The following is a 25,917-nucleotide window of genomic DNA, read 5'->3' as shown; positions in this document are numbered from 1 at the left end:
ATTAGGTGCTGATAGTGGCATAAGCATCTCAGATTTTGGGCCCACCCTCTTCCAGATACTTTAACTGTGCTCCTGGGCATGCTCTCTAGCAAGCCCTTCCTTGCAGAGCCATGCTTGTGTGCATGTCCTTCTGCCTAAGGCCATCTGGAATGCAGAAAGCAACCCACACCACCACAGGCTGATCTCCTGTAGGTTTCTGCACCATTCTGTAAGCTCTCCTGAATTGTCTTAGCTGATGACAGAAGAAGGACTTCTCATGAGTAATTACATAGTAATCTAAATTGCTTGTCCACAAAGTGGGAGATCTGGGGTTTAGGTTCTTCTCAGCAGTAGGAAGTTGGAAACCTACAGTTATCCCATCCCAGGAGAATGCACTTATTGCCATGCTTTTGGCTTTTCCAAGAAAAGCACTGTCCTGAGTCACTCTGTGGTCAGGAAAGCAAAGCTTTTACAGGCCAAGGAAAGTAGGCAAGGAGGTCAGAGCTCTGCATCCCACTGACAGGACACACAGTTGGAGGAAGGAGATACAGAGCTCTGACTCTTTAACTACTTCTGCACTAAGCACAATGATTGCCTAAGGTGAATTATAAAATCAGTTCTGGAAGAGATGTCTCATCTAAGTGGATGAAATAATTTCGCACTGAATATCAATTTCATGGAGATATTGTCCTGAGGGAGGCATTTGGGTTCATACGGGATGGGTTTTATGCATACCACTTTATTGAGTGCTCCCAACCAGTTAGGCATTCTGTCCATTTTTGGGTCTTCCATGTAAGTGGAAATGTAGTACTTAAAACTAAAACAGCATTCTCAAAGCTGGTGCACTCAGATATTACCATGCAAATCTCCAAAGTGCTGGAGATCCTGTATATAATAGCTGCTTGCTGATACTGTTCATGTCATTTTGTAGTTGATTTAGGACAACTGGTGCATTTGCATGCTCAGTTAAATTATCCAACTTCTCTTCAGAGTGGGTCCAGAGTGTTTTGCCTGTGGTAGCACCAAAAAGCTTTGCTAATGCTGCATGGCTCACAGCCCCTCAATGGCTGCTACATTTTATGTTTATGGACCAATGACCAGGAACTTTCATTTCTTTGAAGAATGTGTTAAAATATTGAAAAGTAGCAGTTTTTACATTGTGTTCGTGTCATTGAGCATCGGGGACAATAAGGTGTTGTTTAAATTGCAAACTTACGAAAAGCATTAGGTTGTTGCTTGGAGTTTGCCAGGCAATTAGAGATAAGCAACGTAATCTTGGCCCTGCCTCAAAGCTTGTTGCCATGTTGTATATTGTTTTCAGAATCTGTTCTGCCTGTTGTGCCATGTTTCACACTGCAATCTCTGTTCTCATGATTGATAGATCTCAATCTTGTCCAGAATAGCCTCATAGTATAAATGCGATAGGGACGCACATTTTCTTCCCTCCCTTTCAATTTTCCTTCTAAAGGGTTGGTTTTTTTCCTTTGGTCTTCATCTCCCCTGGAAGAATGCCCTGAAAGATCTTTCTTTAATTGAAGGAATAGCAGCCTGGTTTATGCCTGTTGAAACTGCCAGCTTTTGGTTATAAAGCATCAATGATAAACGAGAGAGCTCCTCAGAGAGATTTGTAATTGCTGTTCACCTCTTCTGACTTGCCTCTCCTGACAGTCCTGAAGCCTTCTTTAGGCTAGAATCCTCAGTAAGAAGGAAAGACATTAAATTCCTCTCATGCCTCTTGAACTGTGCTCTGCTTTTCTATACAGATGGAAGATTTCTTGACTAAGTAGCTAAGGCAGCTGATCATGTTCAGGCTATTCTTTGGTGCAGTGGTGACCCCTTCTAAAACACTGCCTTTTAGTTTGTGGAAAGACTTTTACTAGCATCCGTTTCATCCTAATGTGTGACATACTATGAAGTTTGTGAATTGTTTGAGGTGGGGACTTTTTTTCAGGGAAATGCAGAGAATGATTTTGCCACTTAAGAAATAAGAAAGAATGTATTCAAAGGAGAAAGAGGTAGGTAAAACCCTAGGGCTGAGGAGAAAATATTCCACAGTGAAAATATCTAGGAGTGCCTCAGTAACAGTCACTAAACACCGTTACTAAACTTCAAGCTCCTGCTCACATATCAGAGATGGTAGAAGTCAAAGGCTTTCTTAAAATATTTTGCTATCAAAATCTCTGAAACAGAGCCAGAGGATCTTTATTTTAGGTGTTTGGGTCAGAAAAGTTTGAGAAGCTCTTTGGCCTTGAAATTTTATACTGAAACATACAATTTTGTCAACTCACTGTGAAATCTGCTCTAAAGATTTTACATTTTAAAAAAATCTAGTTTAGTTTACCACACCATGTTTGTTTCCAAAGCATTGGCAGACCAGAAGGTCCATCTTTTATTGACAGCACAGTTGCTAATTAAATGTCAACTTTGGATCCTTAGAAGAGCTAGATTTATATCATACTCCTCTTGAGTCATGTCAAGGCAGCCTTTGAGCTTTATTCCAAATGGCAGTTTCATTTACATCAACTGCAAAATAAATGTAAGGAACCAAGTAATTCTAAAGTGGAGGCAAATTGTGAAAGAGAATCTGTTTCCCTATTCTAAGCTGAGGAAAAGTGTTAGAATATTCAGTGCACTGAGACATCTGGAAGATGTTGTCAGTTCCAAAGAGAATGAGAGAAGCCATAAACTATGCTCTCATTTTTACTTTTCCAAATAAGTCAGCAAAGGGAAATTTATTTCCAAGCTGTTTTGTACTATTTCACTTGAAGAATCTCCAGCCTCAAGTGAAAAGGTGCAAAATACTTCACAATCTGAAGCTGAAGATAAGGTTTACTTACATTTTCTTGGGTTTTTTTCCCTTCAAAGCTCTAATTTATAGAATGGAGTTTTAAAAAAGCAAAGCAACCTTCCTACATTTCAGTCAGAAGACCTTGTCCCTTTGGTTATTGAAATGTTATTGAATGTTTCAACCATCTTGGAGTCACATTTTCTGTACTGAAGTGAACAGAGCTACTTTATTGTCTTGGTTTAGGAATGCTATCTCCCAATTTAGTACTCCCACAAAAAAAACCCTGTGAGCTATTCCCATCCCCCTCTAGCCAGAGACATAAGAGACAGAGATCATGGGTTGATCTCTGTAAGAACAATTTATGGGAAGCAGCCATGATATAAGAATATAAACAGTAACAGCAACATACTGATAACAAAAGAGAGGATTATTTAAATGCAAAATGCTCACCAAGCCCAGGACAATGAAAAGCAATGGTGGACAGACCCACCCATCACACTTTTCCTCAACCAGAAAGGAGCATCCTTTTTTCAGTGAAGCCAGAGAAAGTTCCTTTCCCCACCCCAGCAATGACATAGGATGGTACCAAATAACATTGAGGTCTTGGCCATGCCCACATGGTGCAAGGCTCCACCCCCTCACTGCTACTGCAGAAAATTAAGCTCGTCCCTTGCCAAAACCAGGACATCTATGAAATTGTATTTGTGCTAACAGTCCATTCAAAATTTTCAGGAATTGTTTCTGTGAATATCTCTTCAGAGAGAAATAGATCACAGCCACCACTGCCAATACCAAGTACTTTCACTAGTTTGGAATTAGATGACTTTGCCATTCTAATATTCCATCACATGAGTTAAGCTTTCTTGAATAAAATGAATAAAATGGGTACAGATTTCACAGAAAGGGCTTATATATGTCGTGAAATATCTTACTGTATGCAGGTTAAAATAAGTGTTCCTAGATTTGTCAGGTCATCCGTCTTTCAACAGAGAAGAAATGATCTGCCCTGATGTAGATGAGAACTATTTTGGATTCTGTGACATCTGATATGTATGTTTTTCCCATTTTCCTAGAGCTTGAAGTCATTCGAGGGTAATAGGAAAAGTAACTATAATTCTGATTTGTATCAGAATGACCTTTATAGAGCCGATTTACAGATCAAAGTGACATTTAGAGAGTAGAGTAAGATCTTGAATTTCCTTGTGCTAATTCAAATCCAGACACACAGAAAGTAAAGACCTGTCTTGTAAGTCATCCCTGAGAAGTCAAAGGTGCTCTCAGCAGTGCTACAGTCTTTCAGTTCTTCTGTATCAAGGATGGGAACCATCTGTCAGAGATGGGGAAGAGCATCTTTGCTTACAGGCTTGCAGAGCTGTGGTGAAGAAGGCTTTAAGCTATAGTTATTTGGGGAGGGGGTAGCTGCATTCATCCCACTCCTACCATTTTGATGCCAGTAGCAACAATCCACCTCCAGAACCTGGAGGTGGATTGCAGGTCCAGCAGGAGAGCACATGAAGACCAGCACAAAATAATTACAGCCATTTCAAGCCAGTAAGTTGGCTTCATTAGGGCTCAGTTTAAGTGACCTTATGCAAATGCTGTGTGTGCATGCCTCCAGGGCTGTGATCTTACTGGCATCACAGAGACATAGAAGGATGACTCCTCTGACTGGGGTGTTGGAGTGGAAGGATTCAGGCTCTATGTCAGTGAGCAGCTGTAGTGCATGGAGCTTTGCTTGGAGGAACTGACTGAGAGTTTATGGGTCAGGGTTAACAGGAGAGTAGGGACAGGTGACATTATAGTGGGGACCTTCTACAGCCCATCAGATGTGAAGACTGAGCAAATGAGACAAATACAGATAAGTAGGATCTATGTCATATCCACAAGCCTTGGTCCTCAGGGGGGACTTCAACCACACTGATAGCTGCTGGAGGGGCAGCACAGCAAAGCATAAGCAATCTAGGAAGTTCTTGGAATGTGTTGGTAAGAACCTCCTTCTCCAAAGTCAGAGGAGCCAATAAGGAGAGGTTGTTATGTTGGACCTTGTTCACATCAGCAAGGAGGGGCTGGTGGGAAATGTGAATCTCAAGAGCAGCCTTGGCTGCAGTGTTCATAAAGCAATGTACTTTGAGGTCCTTAGGGCAGCAAGGAGGGCACACAACTAGCTCGCTATCCTTCGGCCTCTGCAAGAATCTGCTTGGCACAGTACCATGATAAGGCCATGGAGGGAAGAAGGGCACAAGAGAGCAGGTTAATATTCCAGGATCACCTCCTCCAGGCTCAGGAGGAATGCATCCCAACAAGGAGGAAATCAGGCAAAACCATCAGGAGGCCTGTGCTGATGAACAAGGAGTTACTGGACAAATTCAGTCGCAAAAAGAAAGCCTACAGAGGTTGGAAACGAGGATAGGTAGGCTGGGAAGAATACAGAAAAATTTTTCAAGCAGCCAGGAATCAGGTTAGCAAAGCTGAAGCCCTGATAAAATTAAATCTGACCAGGTACTTCAAGAGCAGCAAGAAAAGCTTCTATAGATACAGAACCTTATATAGGGTTAGGACTTGGTTGCCCAGAATTTGGAGAAGGCTGAGATACTCAAAGACTTTGACAGATGTGAGAGGTGTGAAATGAAATCCTATTAATTTCAACAGTGCCAAGTGCAACCCAACTTGGGTTGGGGCAATCCCAAGCACAAATACAGGCTGGGAAAAGAATAGATTGAGAGTAGCCCTGGGTGGGAAAACTCAGGGGGGTATGGGTGGACCAGAAGCTCAGGGTGACCTGGCAATGTGTGCTTGTAGCCCAGAAATCCAGTCACATCCTGGGATGCATCAGAAGCAGAATTACCATTGGATTGAGGAAGGTGGTTCTCCCCCTCTGCTCTGCTCTAGTGAGACCCCACGTGGAGTGCTGTGTCCTGCTCTGGGGCCCCCAACATAAGAAGGCCATGGATCTGCTGTAGTGAGTGTAGAGGAGAGTGGTGAAGATTGTCAGAGGGCTGAGTCATCTCTCCTATGAAGAAAGGCTGAGAGAGTTGAGGTTGTCCATCCTGGAGAAGAGAAGGCTCTGAGAAGACCATATAGCACCTTCCAAGAATTATAGGAAGCCTGCAAGAGATATGGAGTATGACTTTTGGAAATGTAGTGACAGATAAGGGCTAATAGCTTCAAACTGAAAAAGGGTAGATTTAGATTAGATATTAGGAAGAAATTCTTTACTGTGAGGGTGGTGAGCCACTGGCACAGGTTGCCCAGAGAAGTTGTGGATGCCGCATCCCTGGGTGTGTTCAAGGCTAGGTTCGATGAAGCCTGGAGAAGCCTGGTCAAGTGGAAGATGTCCTTTCCCAAGGTTGGGGGCTTGAATTAGATGATCTTTAAGGTCCCTTCCAACCCAAACCACTGAAAAATGGGGAAAAATCAACCACACAGCAGATTCTATAAACCACCATAGTTCTGAGTGGATAGGCATTTACTAGTAATACTTGGGAGATTCTTTTTCAACTTTCTTGAAATATAGATCACAAACATTGATTTCATTACCAAGACTTTAAAGGCAGCCTTCAGTGCAGGCATTACTTTCCTACTTAGTCAAGAGATCTTTTTATATATATCCAGGCCCTTGTTAGTGCTTCTGTCTTTGGGTTGTTTCAAGTCTGATTCAGCTTAGAGTTCAAAACATCCTACAGCCTAGCTGACAGCTGACTATTTCTGGCTAACTATGGTTAGTCATAGTACCTGGTACTCACCTTTGGGTTCTGCCCTATTTATTTCAGATTATAGCTGTAGTTGACCAAGGAGGACACATTTCAAATTTGTCCTCTTTGAACCTTCCCTCCCTTTTGTTGACCCAAATACAGTATTTAAAAACACAGTGGAACTCTCCTCTATGTGCCTCTATTAAAGAAGAATTTTGAGTTATAGCAGACCCAGGACTGCTGCCTAAGCAATTCTCGAAAACATCCTTCCAATTAGGCAGCAAACCAGTTATATTCACTAAGTGACCTATGAGTCTCATTTTGCTATTAACTGTTTAAATTATAGTAAATGTATATTTGCTAAGTGGCTTCCATTTTCTTGTTCTTGAATTTTCTTCTGCCTGATTCTTAACCTGTTTATAGCAATAAATAAAAAAAAATTCCTTTTGCCAAAAGAACTAAATTATACTCTTAGAATCTATGTGAAATGCTTCAGTGAATAGCCAGGGAGATTTTCTTACTAGAGATGACATACTCAATGGGGAAAAAGAGTCTGAGTTTGCTACCAGGTTATATAGTGATCTAGAATCCTAAAATTCTTCCTGTTCTTAAGGTGATGCCTGCCTGGTAAAGTTTGATGTTTTTATGTTGAATAACATTGAATTACTGTTTTAAAAAATAAAAACTACAAAAGACCTGCTTCTTCCAGGTCTGAAATTTTAAGGCTGGAGTATTGTTGGCAGTAGAGTTCTTGTTACAGTGGAAGCCAAATAACCTGTGATATGTGCTTGGCTGTTTATGTCCTTGTTGTTTCTCCCCTGACTTTTTCTCTTTTTCTTTCCTTCCACTCTTCCTCCCTCTTCTTGCCCCCCACAGGATCTTGGCTTGGCCCAGATTTCTGCCACCAACACGAAGACACCAGTTCCTTTGGGCTCCCAGGCACACCAGATCTACAGGATGATGTGTGCCAAAGGCTATGCCCTGAAAGACTTCTCAGCTGTATTCCAGTTTTTACGTGAGGAGGAAAGCTTGTGAGCTGTCCTTTGGAAATGGACACAATAACAAACCACATTTTTTATCCTTATAGCTCATTTGGAAGTTTGTGGATTTAATCAAGCATCCTGCTTCCATACAGATTAATCATCTTTGGCTGTCCAGACCACAATGAACTCCAGAGTTTCTTTATAATTCTTGAAAAGGCAAGCCGCAGGGAAGGGGGATTGTTTGGCAATTAGCCAAGAGCAAGTCCTTTTTTGTTTGTTTGTTTGTTTTTTTAAGAACCATCAAAGTTTTTTTCACTAGATGCAATAAATAAATATTTTTTTTATGAAACACTTAACTGTTCACATATAAAATAACTTACGTTATGGCTACAGACTTAGTTGAATCATGAATAATAAGAGAATGTTTTATTGCAATTTTATCATATATAGTGATCTATTAAAATTTAAAATTAATACCTTATGGAAAAAGGGAATATATGTTCAATGAGGAAACACACCTTGAGATGGATTTTTTTTTAGTTTTGGACCTAGTATCCTTGAGTTGATCAGAAGTTAATTTTTCCCGGGATTCAGGTTGCAGATTAAGTTTATAGGCACGTGTTCTAAGTGAAAAGCTGTTACACCATGTTTACCTGATAGACTTAAGTCAAATAATATAGAATGTGTGTCTCTCTTGTAAAGCTCCGTTACTGTATTTTGCTAACCCAATTTTATATTTTCTTGTATTCTGTCACACATTTTCAGAACTCAAGATCAGCACTTACCAGAAGTTCTAACAAAGTGTACATTTGTTTTAGGTAATTACTAAAGTATTTTAAATCTTAACAAACCCCATAATTTTGAAAAGAAATAAAATATATACTGGTAAATACTTGCTGCACGATTATTTGCTCTTTGTTTGAGTCTTGTACACGTGGTATTAACCAAAACTTATTCTAAGTGGTCTTATTTTCTAATTTGCTGAGTTTTCTACAGATTATCAGATCATTTTGCAAACCCAAGCCTTTCTAAAGCTCTTGTTGTGAAATGCAGACAAATATATAATATATGCAAATATATTTGCATACATATTACCCTAACCATTCATATCCCATTGGTCTTGCCAAAGTACAGGTACATATTTGGCTTTAAAAATACTCATGCTGATTGTACTAGAACTACTCACATTCAGACTCTATGTTTAATGATCAATTATGCATCTACGTTCCCATTTTGGTTGTGTGATGGATCCTTTTATAAATGCACATTAGGCTATCAAAATTGTGTGCTTGAATTAGCTCAATTCTGCCAATAATCAGACAACTTGGACACTCTCTTCCAACAAATTAGTAACATCATGCAAAAGTTATTAAACAGTAGTAGTTGATCTCCTTTCGGCTTTCTTTGAAAACTGTTTGACATTCCAGGTGATTCAGGGATTTGAGATTCATTTTTGTTATATATGAGTATAGGACTACTGAGAGCAATGGTACTTTTAAAAAATGGCTTGTTAACAGTCTTGTTTCTACAGGATTGCCTTCATTCAGAAATTAGACACAAAACTACCTGTGGCACAAACAGCCACTCAGGTGCAACATGGCACCATAGTAGCAGATGTGTGGTCTGACCTTTGCTAACAAGATCCCATACTACATTTATTTCCTACAGGACTCCTGCTTCACATAATACAAAGGGTAGAACTAGTCTTGTTATGAATTTGGGGTCCAATAGTGAAGGCTGGTTTTGACAGTGGGATCCTTTTTCATTTGGATATTTTGTAATGGATGAGGTAAGGAATTATATGAGCGTTCAGTTTTTATCCTCTGTATTTGGCTTGGAGATCTGTCTGGCATCACAGCATTTATGAGAGACTTCCTTCTGCTGTCCACCCCAGCCTGGACCAGCAAACACATGAAAGTGTTTGCTGGTAACCCTGAGTTTACCTGTAAACCTGGGCTTGCAGGAAGCCTTTTCTGAAGACATTACATGCACATATAATTGTTGGGAGTGAGGGAGGAGATATATATATAATATAATGAGGGAGGAGAATATGCTCAGCAAGAGAGTTTTTGAAGTTTTTAGCCTCTGAAATCATACAGGTATAAATGTTTTATTAAATATGTGGAACCTTCATTGTAATTTTTATGTTCCTCTCTAAGGCTTGTAGCTTAAGCTTGCTGGTGTTCTTTTTTCCTCCCTCTTAATCTGTCATCAAATTTTTAACTCTGACTCCAAAGCGCAGAGTACTCAAGTTGGAGGACAGGCTGCCAGAATGCCATTTTGGCAAACCAAGAAAGTGTTCCATGGTCTCCTTCTTGGAGGAGGATTGTGGCTGAAATTAAAAACAAACAAACAAAAGCAAAAAAAGCCAAAACCCCAGCTTCGGGGCAGACAGCCAGCACGTAAAGTTTTAGAACAAGCAGTTAGTTTGGCAAAGTCAGAAACAACTTCTTAAATAAATGTTGTTATAGAAAGTGCCTTGAAAGCTTCAATGAGGTCCAATACCTGAAGCCAGTAACATGATTTGTTTTAGAACACTTATTTTTTTACTAATTCTGCAGGAGAATATTTTATGACTGTATATGTGTAGTGATGATGAAACATGCTACCTATGGCTACTTTGCATGTGTATATGTTTGTAATGTATCTTTTGCTTGAGGTATGCTTCTCTGTGGAAATAGGCAAATACTAAAATTATTTCTGTCACTGTCAGAGACAGGTTTTGAAAACTGTAATTTGTTGAGTTGAACAGAAAGATGGTAAAACTGGTTGAATTTCTACACTAATTGCCATCCAGTACATAAACACAAATTGGGTACAACAAATTAATGGTGCATTTTGTAAATGTCTCAAAGGGAAACTTGGGCTGAGTTCTTTTTAGTTTGAATCTCAAGCTAGCCCTCCCATCATGCTTACTTTGGAAACTCACATATATCAAATGCATTTACTGACTAATAAGAAAACATTGACAACCTATAAAAGTAGTGATGTTTTCTTTGAAAAGTCCTCAGCAGCTTTCTCTCATTTATGATTCAGTATAACCCATCTTAAGCAACTATTTTTGGTGATTGTTAAACAGAGGAGGCCTTTTATTAAAACCTCTGAGTACTATATTGCTTTAACCTTATTTATGGTTCTTACAAGCCTCAGGAGGAGGAGGAGGAGGTGTTCTGACCAAGTAAAAGTATTATATGTGATATTCTGGCTCTGCTTAAATCAGTGGGAATTTGGCCATTTAGTTCAATACTGCTGAAATTTCACAGTGTGTGTTGAATGCCCACCTGATTACACTGCAAATGTGTCCAAGATGCATCTGTGGAGCAGCTCAAGCACATCTCTCGGGCTGGGGTTGTTCCACATTACTGGCATCAGGATTATGAGGAGGTGGGGTGGTGGCTGTGAGAGGAATGATCCAGCACAAGCCACTGAAGTTTGTACTGCCAGTCTCCATCCGAGCCTTGTGCCACACTGGATGAGAGAGAGAGATACTGAGGAGCGCAAAATAGCTGCTGTCCTTGCCTGCATGAGCACCTGTCTTTTCAGCTGTTTACATCTTAGAGCTCTGCCACAAGGAGTTTTTATCAAATGGCTTACAGAACTGCAAGACTGGGGCCACCCCTGAAGCAGGCAGAGAAAGGCTGCCATCATACAAGGGTTACTGTATTTATGCAGTAGATGTCTTTTAGTCTGCCAGCTTGACTTGTACGATCAGATCTATCTTGGCACAAGTCTGAGGGTACTAACTTAATCAGCAGTGATACCTGTTGCTTTTGATTTGTTTTTACATCATCATGATCTTCTCCTTCGTATAAAAAGTGATGAAACTCAGCTTTCCTCAAGACAACTTGAGAATATTGTCTGCCTTTGTAAGACTGGCTAGTAAGCTTTGGAAACTTTGAAGCAGTTTGGCAACTTCTATTGTGTTTCCTTGGTGCGGTGACACAGTGTGGAGCTAGAGTACTCTGCACTACTTTAGTTTTTTGTTGAACTTTATTTCAACATCTACAAGTAAGATTAAATGGTGCTTATGAAAAGCTCAAGCTTTCAGTAGCAAGAATAGCTTTACATTCTGTGAAACACCATAATGGAGGTGTGGTCTTTAAAGGCTGCTGGTATTTTTAAGATCTGTTGCTTTCCATGTATGCTGTGTCACAACCTGTCTAGCCCGCTGGCACAGTTACACATTAAATTTTTTCCAATAAGAATAATAGCAATGGTTACTAAGTTTTCTTGGGTGGACAGAAAATTAATATTTTTATGGCTGGTATGTTCAATAGATGTGTGACATAGAGCTAGGCATCCATATGGCAGTGATTTTTTTTTGGCTTTGGCATTCATCATGGATTGTGAGCACTTGGGGCAAATTGGAACAGGTGGATAAACCTTTCTAAAGTACTCAATGTCTCGTAACAACTACTGTATAATTAAAAGCCGTCTGGCTCTTTCTGCATTTTCACCTAGCTCTTCCTTTTGACCTTGACCCTAAGATGAGGTCTGGATTTTCGTTTGAAGTAAGAAATAACTCAGTCTGTTTCTTCATTTAGTTCTACTGAGCCTCCATTGGTGACGACAGAGTTTGGTTTGTTAGAGTAAATGCTGTATATGGAGATAATAAATGTGTTAACATATGTTTTATGAAGTACACTGACTTCAAAAAAACTTGGAATACTGGCCAAAACTGACTGAAATCTAACTCATAAAATGCCTGTGTCTAAAATGCAGCTACTCGGGAAAGAAATGCAAATGTTGCTAGAATGCATTTCAGTCCTTATAGCATTTTTAGAAAATAAATTAGTTGTATTTTTGTCTTACTGAAATTCAAAGGAGAAGCAAGACAAGTAAAACAAAATTTGTAGGCTTTAAATGTGGCCAGGTGTAAGTTTTATTTGGCCAAAATCAAGTATTGCTGCTGTCCGTCTCCAGTTTGAGAGCATGATGAGAAAATAAGCAGGCAACTTAGGGCACCAGCAGCAGTAGGGAAGTAACTTGAAGAATACTTCTTAAATTCTCTGAGCTGCTTGCTTTGCTCTGAGTCTCCTTCCAACTGATTTAACAGCATTAACTGGGCTGTAACCACTGGATGTAGGCATACCTGAGCTGGCTGTAAGGTGGCTGATTTGTAGATCTGCATCTCCCTAATACCAGAGGCTTTGCTCGGTAAATACTGGGCCAGCAGTGCTGTTTTTAGTACCTAAACTGTCTAGTTTGTGGCTAGCAACAGTGGGCCATTTTTGCTGTTCAGTCATGTTATTTTCATGAAGTCCTTTCAATGACCAATATTTAGTAGGGTAATGCATTGGGTGTTGTAGGTGTTGCCTGTTTTTCGGCATCCTTCTGGCAGTCTGTGCCCTGTTACTCATTCCTCTGCCTGTAGGATGCCTAGAGGTCCCCTTGGTGTTGTGTAATTGTGTCAGGCAGCAGTCGTACTGCAGTCCTCAAAAAGACTGACATCAGTCACACTCTGGTGACTAAAGCTGAAGCTTCAGCACTGGGATATAAGATGTGCTTGGGTTCCTCTCCATTTCTGTTTTCAAGGTTTTCATACAAGCTCTACTTTATTGGAACCTATACATTGCAAGGCACTAAGAGCCCTCAGTATGTCAGTTGGTTGTAACTTTTCCTGTATTTGACTGTGTTAAAGCCACATTTGCTATTCATGCTCAAGAAAAAACAATTTCTGGTCCTTGTCAGGAGACAGGGAGAAATACACCACTAAGCAAATGGAGATTGGTAGGTTACAGGACCTGATGCCAACACGTTATTCTCACTGGAAAGCCATTGGATCCTGTCAACACCTCCTGTTGCTATGACTTTTTTCCTCTGCTTGTCCCTGGGTAGATAAACTGTGTTCATTTATGTGGATGCAAGCACAGTCTGTGTTTTATAGAAGAGGAGAAGTAAGCAGCATCTTGAGCTGTGTGACCCACTGGGTCTGTCAGGGGAAGGTGGTTCCTTGTAAAACAGATAAGGGGACCACAGTCTGCTTCCTCTGGCCCCATGATAAAGATGGAGACAGTGAGTCTGCAGGCATCTGTAGATACTACCACTAAAGTCACAGCCTGCAGAATGTAGTTCCTGTCCCGCATCACACCACCCAGCTCTGCTGTCTGAGCAATAAACATCACACCAGCCGCTCCAAACTCTCCCTGGGGCCACTTGTGGCTCTAGTTTTGGCAGCTTTGTCTGCCTTGGCCCTGGTTGCCTGAAATCTACTTCTGCACTTCTTCCCAAAAATTCTTTTTCCTGTTCTGTGTCCGAGCAGACTGTAGGCCTTCAGTATGCCTACAAATAAGATGCTAGGTCTTAACTTGCACTCCATGTGCTCCCGATAGTGCCAGAAAGCACATAATGAATGTGTCTCCCTTGTTTCTTCCAGACTTAATAAGTAAATGAAGCCATAAACAGTAAGCCAAAAGGATGGCCGTGGCAGGCATTTATGGGGTAGTAGGAATTTGCTCATTGAACTGATCGTTGTTCTACTTTGTGACTGTGGTATCTCAGCTTTTTTTCTGTGAGCAGGAGTGATGTGGGTTTCTTTTCAGATGAAGAGAGGCCAAAACTGGCTCTGTCCACTGACCTGTAGCTGTCACTTTGAAACAATTTCATTGTTTAAATTTACAGTAAAAATGAAAAAGCCTCTTTTTTTTTTTTTTTTTTTTTTGGGGGATTAAAATATAGCTAGTTTGCTTTGCAGGATTTTTTTTTTAATCAGTTTCCTGCACATGGATGCGCTAATCTGTTTGCTAGTGTTTTACTTCCTTCTCCATCTGTGTAACAGCCTGTGTATTATAGGCTGCATATAACATCTAAAATCACATTCAGGGATCTGTGAGAAACTCAAGTCTTAAGGTAACCCTGCCATGGTGCTGTTAATAACACATTGCAAACAAGAAAGTAGTAAGTGGAAATAATGCACTCATTTAGAAGTAATAAATCCTTTGATCTTTCTTTGAAGCAAGGGTATATGCTTAAACTACCAATTCAGGGACAACCAGATGCCCATAAAGAATGGTTCTTTGCTTTGATAGAAAATCGCTGAGGCCTGCCCAGCAGCTCTGGTCTGTAAACAGATTAGTTAAGTGCTCATCAGCTCTGATTTGCATAGGACAGTCTTTGCACACAAACCCTACTTCCAGCCTTAATAAGCTATTTACTTGCAGGAAGGCTAGTGGTTTCCTTTTAGTTGGAAATCTCAGTAGAAAATTGCTTTGTGAGAAGGAGCAGGATCCTGATTTGGAAGTAGCACTGTTCCTCTGCATGGATGTTAATAGGCAAGTGGTGACTGGCAGTTTGGTGTGCTTGCTGACCCTCTCTAGTGAACAGCTGTGGGAATTAGAAAAATAGCTGGTAGTTGAAAATTTGGAGAAGAGTTATTTCTCTCTCCCATTGATGGCTGGATAAAGAGCATACATGGGAGAGGATTGGGAAGTAGAAGTTTGTCTCTGCAGAGAAGGATCCCAGAGCTGGAGTGTTCAGTCCAGAGAGTTTGGCTGGGCTGTAAAATTCTCATCAACTTTGAATAAAAATAAATGCCTTGTGGATGCTTGTTGGTCTGTGTGCAGAGATTGTGTGCAGCCTGCAGATTTGTCACTCACATTTTTCCTGTTTAAAGTTCATTTGATCCCCACAATTACTTTTGTCTGATACAAAGGGAGGTCAGTCTCAGCCAGAAATGCAGCAGATGGTGAGATTCACCCTAGAGTATAGAAAAGCTACGAGTAACTTCAGAGCCTTTTGCATTTTCAAATGTGTTGCTTCTCAATTGATTTCTGCCTGGCCAGCAGTTTCCTTTTCTTTGAATCAAGAAAGAAGTGAAAACTGCAACTTTTTTCTAATGGGGAAACAAATATATCAAAAGTGGGAAGAAAAATGCACAGTATTCCTGAAACCAACTGTAAGCAGTTTCAGTGCAAACCTGCTACAGCTGGAAAAGTCTTAAAAATTATAGACTAGATTCTTTATTAATGATCTCACAAACTTTGGGGTGACAGGTCTACAAATAAGAACATAATGTAGGTGTGTGTGTTTTAAAACAGAATACTGGCATTGGATGCAGGAAAGTAAATTGTGTAGTTCTGCCTTGCCCTAGTAAAAATGAAAAATGTTATGATCTGCTTTTTCACTGATTACGTTATTTCCGTTTTGGGTCCCCTTTTGCTTGGAAAGTAAACTCAGGTTAGTGCCTTTGTGCCTGAAAACACAGGGCAAAGGGCTGGACTGAGGAAACTACTTTTACAAGCTAAACTATTTTCACAAGCTAAATATAGTTACAAATTCTTCCCTGTAGTTTGGTTTTCATTGTTCATTTCATCAGCCAGATGCTAGTTTTTTATGTAGAATATGATAAGAACATTACCCAATGACTTCCTCAAAAAATAAAATCAGAATTATTACAGGCCACTCTGCATTAGCCCATCAACCGTCTGCCTTTGAAGGCTTGTGTTCAGCCCCTCCGTTTTATAGTGCCAAGATTCAAATATGGGATTGCTAGAGGAAATTAATTACTAGTAAATTTAGAACAAAGGAAAGAACCTGCAACTTCACAGCATGTAAAACACCTTTTGGAATTCTTTGCTCTCTTCTTGGGAACCAGCGTGCCAAATTCTTGGAATTATTTTAAAGGTAAAATAGTTAGCTATCCAAAAGACATAGTAAAACCTTATGCTAAAAGATATAAATAGCTGTCAGAAAATTATTTTGTCTCTAGCAACTTTAGACCATATCTATTCAATATCCATTGCAAATCACTGCATGCCCAGCTTTTCTGATGTCCTGAGTGCTGAGTATGGCTAAGGGCAAAGAGTGGAACCTGAAGGGACAAAGTTGTGAGACATCCTCAGCCCAGAGGTCTACAGCTACTGTCACCTTCCCTTCACCCCCTGTCAGCCACCTGTGTCCAAGCAGGGGCAGCAATGGGCTCAGGGACCCACGTGGCTTCAAGCATCAGGTGTCCCACAAATCCAACAGAACTTGTGTTTCTCTGAACTTTCTGAAACTGTCACCTGTCTTCAGCCACTTCTTGGATGCCTCAATCTGCTCATACTGCTTCATGTCTTCTCTAAGGCAGACAAAGAAACGCCTGCAGTTTTAGTGGGTATAAACCCGACCTTTCTGTTGATGCTCTTGCTGCTGGTTCTCCATTCTCCCCTCTGACAATTGTCTTTAACTGTTGCCTCCAGATCACAGTCTGTAAAATGTGTCTCTCACCTGGCTCCTCCCATATCCACTCTGTCATGTGGTCTTTCATTTATTCCATTGCATCTGAACGTGCATTTCTTTGTCCCAAAACACTGTCCACAAAGATCCATCATTCTCATCCCTAAAGGCAGCTGATGAATCCACCCTAGCTAGTTTTCCTTTCTTTTTCCTTGTTAAGTAGTGTGGGTTGTCTCCCATGGCTCTCATGCTCCATTTGAGCTGCACCTTATTTCTCTTGTAGCTTTGCAACCTTTAATGCTCACAGAGGTGTTATGCAGGCTATACAGTCAGTCTGAAGAGTGATTCCCAAATCACTCTTCAAGTCATTAAGGAGGTTGGATTTTATGTCACCACATTCACTCTTGTTTTCACATCTTATGTCTTACTCCTGCTCTCTCAATTGGCTTTTTGACTAAATTAGCATCAAGTGTCCTCTCACCTCTCCTTCAAAAGCAGCTGCATCAATAGCAGTCTCTAAGGCTGTGTCTAAAGCAGTGGTGTAGTCCAGAGCAGGAACCTGCTTTGCAGCATATTTCCTGCCAATACCCATTTCCCATCCTTGCATGCACATCGCAGAGGGATCCCAGATTACATGAGTGGGTTTTCTCTCTAATGAGGCAAAAGAGCAGGATGGTGCTCCAGGTCTGTCTGAGGCCTGCTCATGACTGAGACATGGGCCTTCTGAGTAGCAGACCAGACTGCAGCTGGGCTGGGGAAAAGCTCCAGATGTAGAACACTTACAGCATTGGCTCCTCAAAAACAACTGCGTAGTTTTCCAGATTTTCTCCTACTGTGCTGCTGGGGTAGGCAGATCCTGTACATCCTTTAAGCAGATGTGATTTTTCACTGATGCTGTAAACCTGAGTTTATTATTTTAGCATTTGAGAAGTATCTGTGCCTCACCAGATCAATGTAAGATTGCAAGCCTGAGTCTCTTAGCAGTGTGGAAGTGATCCTTTTTTACTGACATTGATTTTATACCCAAGCACATTTATGGGCTTCTGCAGGGATTCCCTTTATGTCATCTAAAGTGAGATCCACATGGAAATGTATCTTCTGTTGGGTGAAATGTCATGTCTGTGACTATATTCTGCATTTTTTAAATGCTCAGCCTGAGAAGCATTCTGATACTGACCTCAGCAATTATTTTTCTGAGTGTTTTTCTCAGCTTTGTATTCTTATGGAGCTAGCCAGGTTATTATTGTGGAAACAAGATATAGTAACTTGATTTTAAAACTGTTCTCTGTGGGGGATTGTTTTTATGACCCTGGATTTTAAAAGTTTTCAAAATACATTTGCATTCATGAAAAATGTATTTTAACAACATAAAGGCTGACAATCCTGCTAGCTGGAAGGAATTCCTTTGATCATGAGCTACAAAGTCCTTGGTAGCCCTGGTAGTAACACAGGGTTTCCAACACATTATTCTCCACCTTATTTCATTTATTTATTTTATTTGAAAGCTTTTCTTTCCAGAAGCCACAAAGGAAGAATAGGAAACAGTCATCAATATGGAGGTGACTTTTCCACTTCCTTCTCTTTCAAGAAGTTGTTAACAGTAATTTACAGTTGCTCAATTGCATTAAGATGGCTGGGATATTTCTACATAATGTGGTAAAAATCAGTTTGTAGGCCTTATTACTTTACTGCATATCATAAAGCCTAACAAATTGTACCATACTAAAAGACTATTACAAAAGTATTTACTAAAAAATATACAATATTGAAAGTAATTCTGCATCTTTTGGACTTCCTTACCTCTGTGGGAAAACTTATGAAAGCATTAGGCATGTTCATCACTGTAACAGATAATTTTGATGCGTGCACACATTTTTATTTCCTTCTTGAATTGTGCCATGTGGATGTGATTCTACCTTAAGCAAGTAAAAAACTCTGAGTGCTTCTGAAGTCAATGGAAATTTTACAATATATTTCAGTGACTTTTCCTCCCATATTAATTTTTGGGGGGCACAATTTAAATTTAAGTGTGGCTCTTCAAGCTTAAAAAAGTGTCAGGTGTTTTACAAAGATCAAATTGTATCATTTAATCAAATAATTTTTCAGGAAATGGTGTATATGAAGAGTGAAGCTGACTGCTGATTTATATTAGTGTATGACAGGTTCTCTCAAAATGGGGAAAATTGTCTGGACTTGAAAGTTAATATCAACAAATTTGTTGATGAAAGGTAGCCAAATATTAGATATGTGAAAGTGGGGGGTCAGAATTAGGAACATGGGCTATTTAACATTTTCATAGGTCACGTGGTAAACAAGGTCTACCCAGTGTTGAAAGCTGCAGCCACAGCTCAATAACTGTCTGTCATCCCTGTGGCTTCAGGCGTGTGAAGAATCACAGAATCCCAGGATGGCTGAGGCTGAAAGGGACCTGTGGTTAGGGGATCTAGTTCAACCTCTGGTTGAAAACCACCTCTGGTTAGGTTAGATTATCTGGTCCACCCTGCCTCCTCAGCTAGAGCCATCTACAGCAAGTTGCCCAGGACCATGTCAGATGGCTTTTGAATATCTGCATGGATAGAGACTCCACCTCCTGGGAAACCTGTGCCAGGTATCAGTAAAATGTTTCCTGATTTCAAACAGAGCCTCCTCTATTTCAGTTTGTGACCTTGCCTCTGGTCCTGTCACTGGGCACCACTGAAAAAAGCCAAGAGGGTCCATCCTCTTTGCACCCTCACTTCAGGTACATGTGTACATTTGTAAGATCCTCACTTAGCCCCACTCCAGGCTGAACCAGCTTGCTTAGCCTTTCCTCACTGAAGTGATGCTCCAGTCTCTTCATCATCTTCCTGGCTCTTTGCTGGATCATTTTCAGAACATGTTTTGTCATGTACAAAACTACACTTTATCAGAATTCCCAAGGGCAGGGCTTCTCTTGGGAGGAAGAGGGACCAAGCTCAGGTTCTCTGCATATCCTCTACCAAGGTGTTTCCCACAGGCATCCAAGCATGCTGGTCTGCAATGAGATGGCTTTGTGCTCCTCTGTGAGGTTAGAAACCTGTGGCTTCACTGTAGCATTCTGCCCACAAAGGGACCACTTCACAACTGTACAGATCTCCAGGGCCTCAATGAAAGAGCAAACTATCCTTTCTAAAATAAAACTGGCTTGTTCTATTTGTGCTATAGTAACCAAAACCAGCAAAAAACAGGTGAAAGAACTGCAGTTGTTCCCAGCCTAGCTGTGCAAAAGGAGACAGAGGTCTAAGAATTTTTTTTCCTACTGTGCAGTGGCCTTAACTGTGAAGTAAATGCTTATTACTGAGGGAAAGTCTTTTGCCTGATACTCTGCTGGGTGCTGTAATTTCATCTTTTCCTTTTGTTGGCTCTATGACTTGTGAAAGTCTTAATCAGGGTGAAAGGCAAACTTTGCCAGGCCACCCTGAATGTAGTGGTGATATGTTATCTGAAGATGTTCTGCTAATGGCAGAAGAATGTACTTAGAATTTAACTGTCAATAATTTCATTTTTCGTAATTTGTTGAAGTAAGATGATTTTGCATGTGACAGCCTAAATCTTCCATTGGTCTAGGCTGAAATACTATCCCTAAATTGAGATAACAAATAGCAAACTGATCATAAACAAATAACAAACAGAAGGAAAATTTGAATTGACTGGATAGCTATTTACTGTGAAAGATTCACTCAGCTCTATAAATAACGTTTTGTTTCTCTCCAGAGGAAGAATGACTTACTTCACCAAACAGGTAAAATAGAAAAAATAACAAGACCCTAATACACTGAATCAAATGAGAAAATAAAATCTGTGATAGATGTGACCTTTGGAGAAGTGTTCAATTTTGTTTGTCATTGCTTGGAAATAATGCTAGGTACCTTACAGGAGCTAAGAGCCAAGCAGCAGAAATGTCACTGTTTTCTTTTATTATCTTAATGTGGAATGCAAGTTTTTTGATAGATCCAATATACTGTAATAGATTGCTTGTTTTCTTTCGTTCATAGGAGGGTTTTATGTGGGATCACAAATGGGTGTATTCTTTCACTCCCTGCTTTATAGCTCATCACTGTCACACATGACATCAGAATTGCTGTAATGTGTGAATGTATCTATGGTTTTTTCCATAGGATTTCTGGGCCTTTAGTGTGCTGATGAGCTGCTTTTATACTTTGTTTCTTCTGATTTAGATCAAAAGAACTTGCACATGGCCAAGCCCCTTGCAATAGACTTGATCCACTTCCAAAACAGTGCCAGGTGAGAAATCTCATTTTTATTCCACAGTTAGTTTGCATGTTCAGTGTGTAGGCATTTTCCAGACCCTATTCCCCTGAAAAATTAAAAGTCTCTATTCTCATAAAGACTCTCCTCAAAGAGCCCCTGGCCACCTTATGCTCCCTCTTCAGAAACCATCTACCTTTAAGGAGGGAGCATGCTGTGTATTGACATGCAAAAGCAAGCTCCAAAGAAGTGACCTGCTGTGTTTGATAATTTCTCTACCAAGTAGCTTTTAAATTAGAGTTAACCTGAGATTTCAGAGAGTCTGCTCATTTGCACATCAATATCCCAGTGCTCCTCCTTAGCGCTGGTGATGTCCCAGTGTTACTTTTAGGATAAGGTGGCTAGCTTTGATATTTAGGGATATGCGCACATGAGAAAGTTGGATGTGATCCTGGATAAAGTTCCAGGAGTGTTTTGGCCAAATGCACAAGGGCATATGTTAGTGATTCAGTAAGAACAACAACCTGGAAAATACTCATCACATGAATGCACTATGATAGGCAAAGATGTGCTTTGAGCAGCTGGAGACAGATTACACCAGCAGATGTGTAATTTTACTGCTGGAACATCACCTATTCTGGAGCTTCTGCCAGTGTTGCTACATTGGCCAGGGGCACCTCACTCTCTGACCCTGAATAGGGAAACCATGCCAGTGGCATCCTGCTGCACAAACATGGTCTTGGTGTTTGGAAAAGGTCCTGAAGAGCAGTGCTGAGGAAATGTGAGCCTGCTGGCTTTCAAAAGATGAGGTGAAGAACAGACCTGTTACAACATGTTTAAGACTGGCAGTCCGGTAGTGGCACAGAGATGCAACCTCCAGTTCCCCTCCAGCTTTTGACAATGAAGCCTGAAAAATTCAAGTGAGGGAAATAAAAGTGTTGTTTGCTGAGAGCGACAGTAATTTATCATCAAACAGTTCACAAGAAAAAGTGACAAATTCATCCTTGGGAAGGCTAGCTCAGTCACCCAGCCTCTGGGTTTCACAGTCAGGATCACTGCACGCTGCATGACAGCACCTTTGGATCTTTGTTTTCTTCTTTGCATTCAGTATTAAACAGAGGCTCTGGCCTTGTTAAGATGCAGTAATTACTGTTCAATACTCTTGTCCTTTAGGATTTGGGGTGGCTTTTTCAGTTTTTGTACTAATGATTTGTGGTACTAACACCCAGTGATAGCTAAGCGTGGAATACTAGTTCATTTCTGATGGAAATGATTATTTCTGGGTCTATCTTCTTAATGATATCAAGAACTGAAGTTCTTAGTGACATTAATTATGTTCTCAGCTGTGTCTCCATTTCTTCCTCCCTCTCTGGTCAGACTCAGGAGTGATATAGAATTGCTTGGAGAAGAAATCCATAGAAGTTGGAAGCTTGCACCTTGTGGAAATAAATGTTGTAATTTATTTCCTATGTTAATGTCTGCTCATATAATTGAAGTGAAACAATTCCTATGAAATAGTTCTCTTTCAAGAGTGTAAGAACTGAAAAGTACCAGGTCAGGTGCACCAGGGAGCTCTGCCTCCTGTTATGCACAGCAGTAAGTGGTGGATGTGGACAGAGGCATATGACAAGAAAAGCAAGCCAGGAAATTACTCCAGTCTCCTCTCCTACTCTCTCACTGTTTTGTGCACATTTTTCCAGTTTTCTGCTGGCCTGATCCAGTGACTGGAGGGTGCTCAGCACCTCTCACCACCTGCTTTGCCTGGCTTCATGATAGACATATCAATCTCATCAAGTCCCTGGCATTGGACCTTAAAGTTGCAGAGGAAGGTGTGCCTCACAGGCAGCACTGGGTTAAGATGGGCTTCTCCTGGGGTCAAAAGCCCAAAAGAAGTGCTCATGTAAATTGTGGAGGAGTGTAACATGAGCATGACTATTTTAGTGTTTGCTATCAGGGAAACTGCTTGTTCTTAATTCCACTTGTGTTCCACATGTACAGCAATAATGTCTTCAGACTCTGGAAATGTTACATTTCCTTTTGAAAGCCCAGGGGTGTAACTCAGGCACACAATCAATGCGTGTACTCTACTGGCCTCGATTTCCAGGCTGTTTCCAACATTAAAAAGGCTGCTTCGTTCATTTTTCTCCTATACCTGCTAAGCAAGGAGTAACCAACATCTGAGGGGAGAAAATGTTAACAAATTCCACTGGTGGCCCTCTTTTGCCAGTTCTAAAATTGTGATTGCCGGATAACATTAAAGTAAATTAACCCTTTAAAGATGGACAAACGAAAAAATCCCAAGAAAAAACCCAAAGGTTCTGAAGTTCAAGTAATACACTGCCATGCCAAAGCATTGTGGAATTGTGGTGAGTACTGTTGTTGCCAGTAAAAAGCCTTGTGCTCAGTCAGGAACCGTTCCTAACCGCCCGACAGACATCCTTTGAGTGTGGAAATGTGTGTGACATTGTTTTCCTATTTAATTGCTCCAATTTTATTTAGAGAGGAGGTATTAGGGAACACCTTCAAAGCAAGTAGAAAAGATTAGTTGTGGGATAGGTAGAAGGCTGTTCTCTCACTGGGATCTTCAAAAAGCAAAGATTTGTAAAGCTTTCGAGATGACTGGAGACAGGATTGACTTCTTGTTAAATCAGATAGGGACCTAATTAGAGATTTATGAAAGCAACAAAGCACCCTGCAGCAGGCAGTTTCCCTGCTGGGAGAAAACTCACTGAAACATGAGGGTAAGGCTAATAGCAGCTACTAAGAAGAAAAAAAAGAAAAAAAAATCCCAACTCCCTTTTAACTGTTTTAAACCCTCAAGCAATCAGGCTTCACTTGTCAGGGTTGAGAGGAGATAGCCTACCTTGTCTGATATGAAGACAAGAGACTCAAATCTGTTGCCAAAGGCCACAGGAAAGGGTTGAAAAAAAGACTATGGTGGTCAGCAGATGAGCTGATATCTCCCCTCAAAGTAGAGGGATGAATTAGCCTTACAGTTGCTAAACTCAGGATAACAAGTCAAAAAGCCTAAAAAAAGCCTAAAGCTTTGCTTCCTCATTGGGAAAATAACCTTTGAATGGATCTCTGGAGCAGGAGAAAGAGATCAAGGAAAATGTGTCAATTTGGGATAATAAAGGAAGCAGAAGGGCCATAAACAGAGAAGATATGCATCCCTAGGCAGCATCCACCTTTTTTTCTTTTAGCAATTGACAGTGGCCCTCAAGGTGTTGTTACACATGATGGGTTGTCAGACTTGATACTGCATTTTTTCTTATTGCCATTTGCATAATATATGACCCTTTGCTTTTGTGTATATGAAACAATCTTGTGATAGAAATGTCAACACATGGGGGAAAATTATCCACATTCCATCTGTTTTGGTGCATTCATTTTTTCTGAATGCTTTTTTTGCAAATTAAATATTTGCAATTAAATAAGACTGACCCAAAATTTTAATTTTGGGTTTCCTTTTTCTATTGCAACCAATAGAGGCTGAAGTCTGAAAACTGAGAAAGCTTCAGGGCAGCAACCTGAATAACTTCCCTAACAGAAAGATTCTGTCATAGAAAAAGGCATTCATGGCTCAGAAACAACATTTCTGTGTTCAACTAGAATTAGGCAGTCTGACCAGGGTGGGCCTTCTTTTGCACTTTCCAAGTGAGTGAAAATAAATGCTTGTCATTCCATGGGTAAAATTATGATTATTTTAATACATTGCAGTGCCAGAAATGCATTGCAGTGCCAGGGGGTTTTAAATGAGAAATAGTAAACAATGAAAATTAATGAAAAGTCTTTTACCTCTCCTCATGATAAGCTCACTTATTTAGCACTGAAGAGGTGACAAAGGTCATGCCTGTGTATGATACCATTCTAGATGAAAACAAAACTTCCAGTATTTTCCCTGATAAACATTGACTGCTTTAGTAACGCTTGCATGCTTAAGTAATATATGCAGGCTCTGCTAGTTTAATTTTCATAAACTTGATTGATTCAAATGTTGATTTTACTACCACAGCTTTTATATCCCTCTCTAATCAAACTTCATGTTTATTATTTCAATTTTACATATTTTAGTAATTGGATTGTGTACCTTAATAGTACAGTAAGGTTTTGCATAGTCTACTAAGGAAAAAGCTGACTTGATACTCCTTATCCTGTTTTAGTGCTGTATTTTTAATTTTTCTCAATCAAGCTAAGCTCTTAAGAAATTACTTTACAGGAGAAGTGTATGACAAGTTGAAGGGAATCAAATGAGACTCAATTGACTCAATTCATTAGCTCTTGCATTCCAGCATTACTGCTGCTTATCACTCAGGATTCCTGCTCTGCAGTTGCCTTAGCCTGATACAATGTTCATGGCTTTCCAGATTCATGCAAGAGGACCCAATTCCTCTATTGTTCTTATGGCCTTCCACTTGAAAAGGGAAAATGGCTGAGTCTCAAACTTGGAACAAAGACTTGGTTTTGTCTGCTGCTTTTCCATCACAGATACAATCCACAAAAATAATTCATTCTTTGTTTCCCAGAATTTCACTCTTCAGACTAAATACTCAAATAACTGCTGCAATGGGAAGTGCCAAATTCAAGACTTCCTGTGAAAACTAGAGGTGTATCTAGTTGGACATATAAAAATGAAGCTTCCCAACTTGATAGTCAGCCTTGCTAAAGCCTCCAGCTTCAGCAATTGCAAGTCTTGTCCTTTGAAACATATTTTGGTTTTGTTTGCTGGTCTCATCATCTGCCCTCATAACAATTTTTTTTCACTTTCTGCTCCTACATTATTTGACTTGCATACATATATGCCAACCAAATATTTCAAGGAATGCTTTTCATCACTGCATATTTTTAAAAGATTGGTAACTGAAAAAGTTAAGGTCCAAAGTCTGAGTCTTTGCAGAGTGCAAAAAGGTTTTTTAGATAATTTGTTATCAAAATATTCAGGTCGATTCAGGAGTTTATTTTTGCTGATGCACTCCATTAAAAATAGACAGCCTCTGTGAATTGTCAATGTTATTGAATGAGCCTAGGTACTTCTGGGGAGAGGGATAACTCAGCTATCATTTGAAAAGTATGTTTGTTCATGTTTTATATT

The 25,917-nt window shown here is 40.1% G+C and overlaps 1 protein-coding gene across 1 annotated transcript in view; it reads left to right on the top strand.

Moving 5' to 3' along the window:
- HIBADH (3-hydroxyisobutyrate dehydrogenase) overlaps window positions 1-8,334 on the top strand; it is an 85,998-nt gene extending 77,664 nt beyond the window's left edge. The window contains exon 8 of the mRNA XM_050971442.1: window positions 7,336-8,334. Within this exon, the coding sequence (XP_050827399.1) occupies window positions 7,336-7,494 (159 nt within the window). The 3' untranslated portion in view covers window positions 7,495-8,334. The remainder of the gene's footprint in view (window positions 1-7,335) is intronic.
- The last annotated feature ends 17,583 nt before the right edge of the window (window positions 8,335-25,917 follow it).

The sequence above is a fragment of the Serinus canaria genome, chromosome 2 (genome assembly GCF_022539315.1).
Source record: "Serinus canaria isolate serCan28SL12 chromosome 2, serCan2020, whole genome shotgun sequence".
Lineage (NCBI taxonomy): Eukaryota > Metazoa > Chordata > Aves > Passeriformes > Fringillidae > Serinus > Serinus canaria.
Note: the sequence above shows the minus strand (reverse complement) of the source record. Positions and strands in the feature narration are given on the sequence as shown.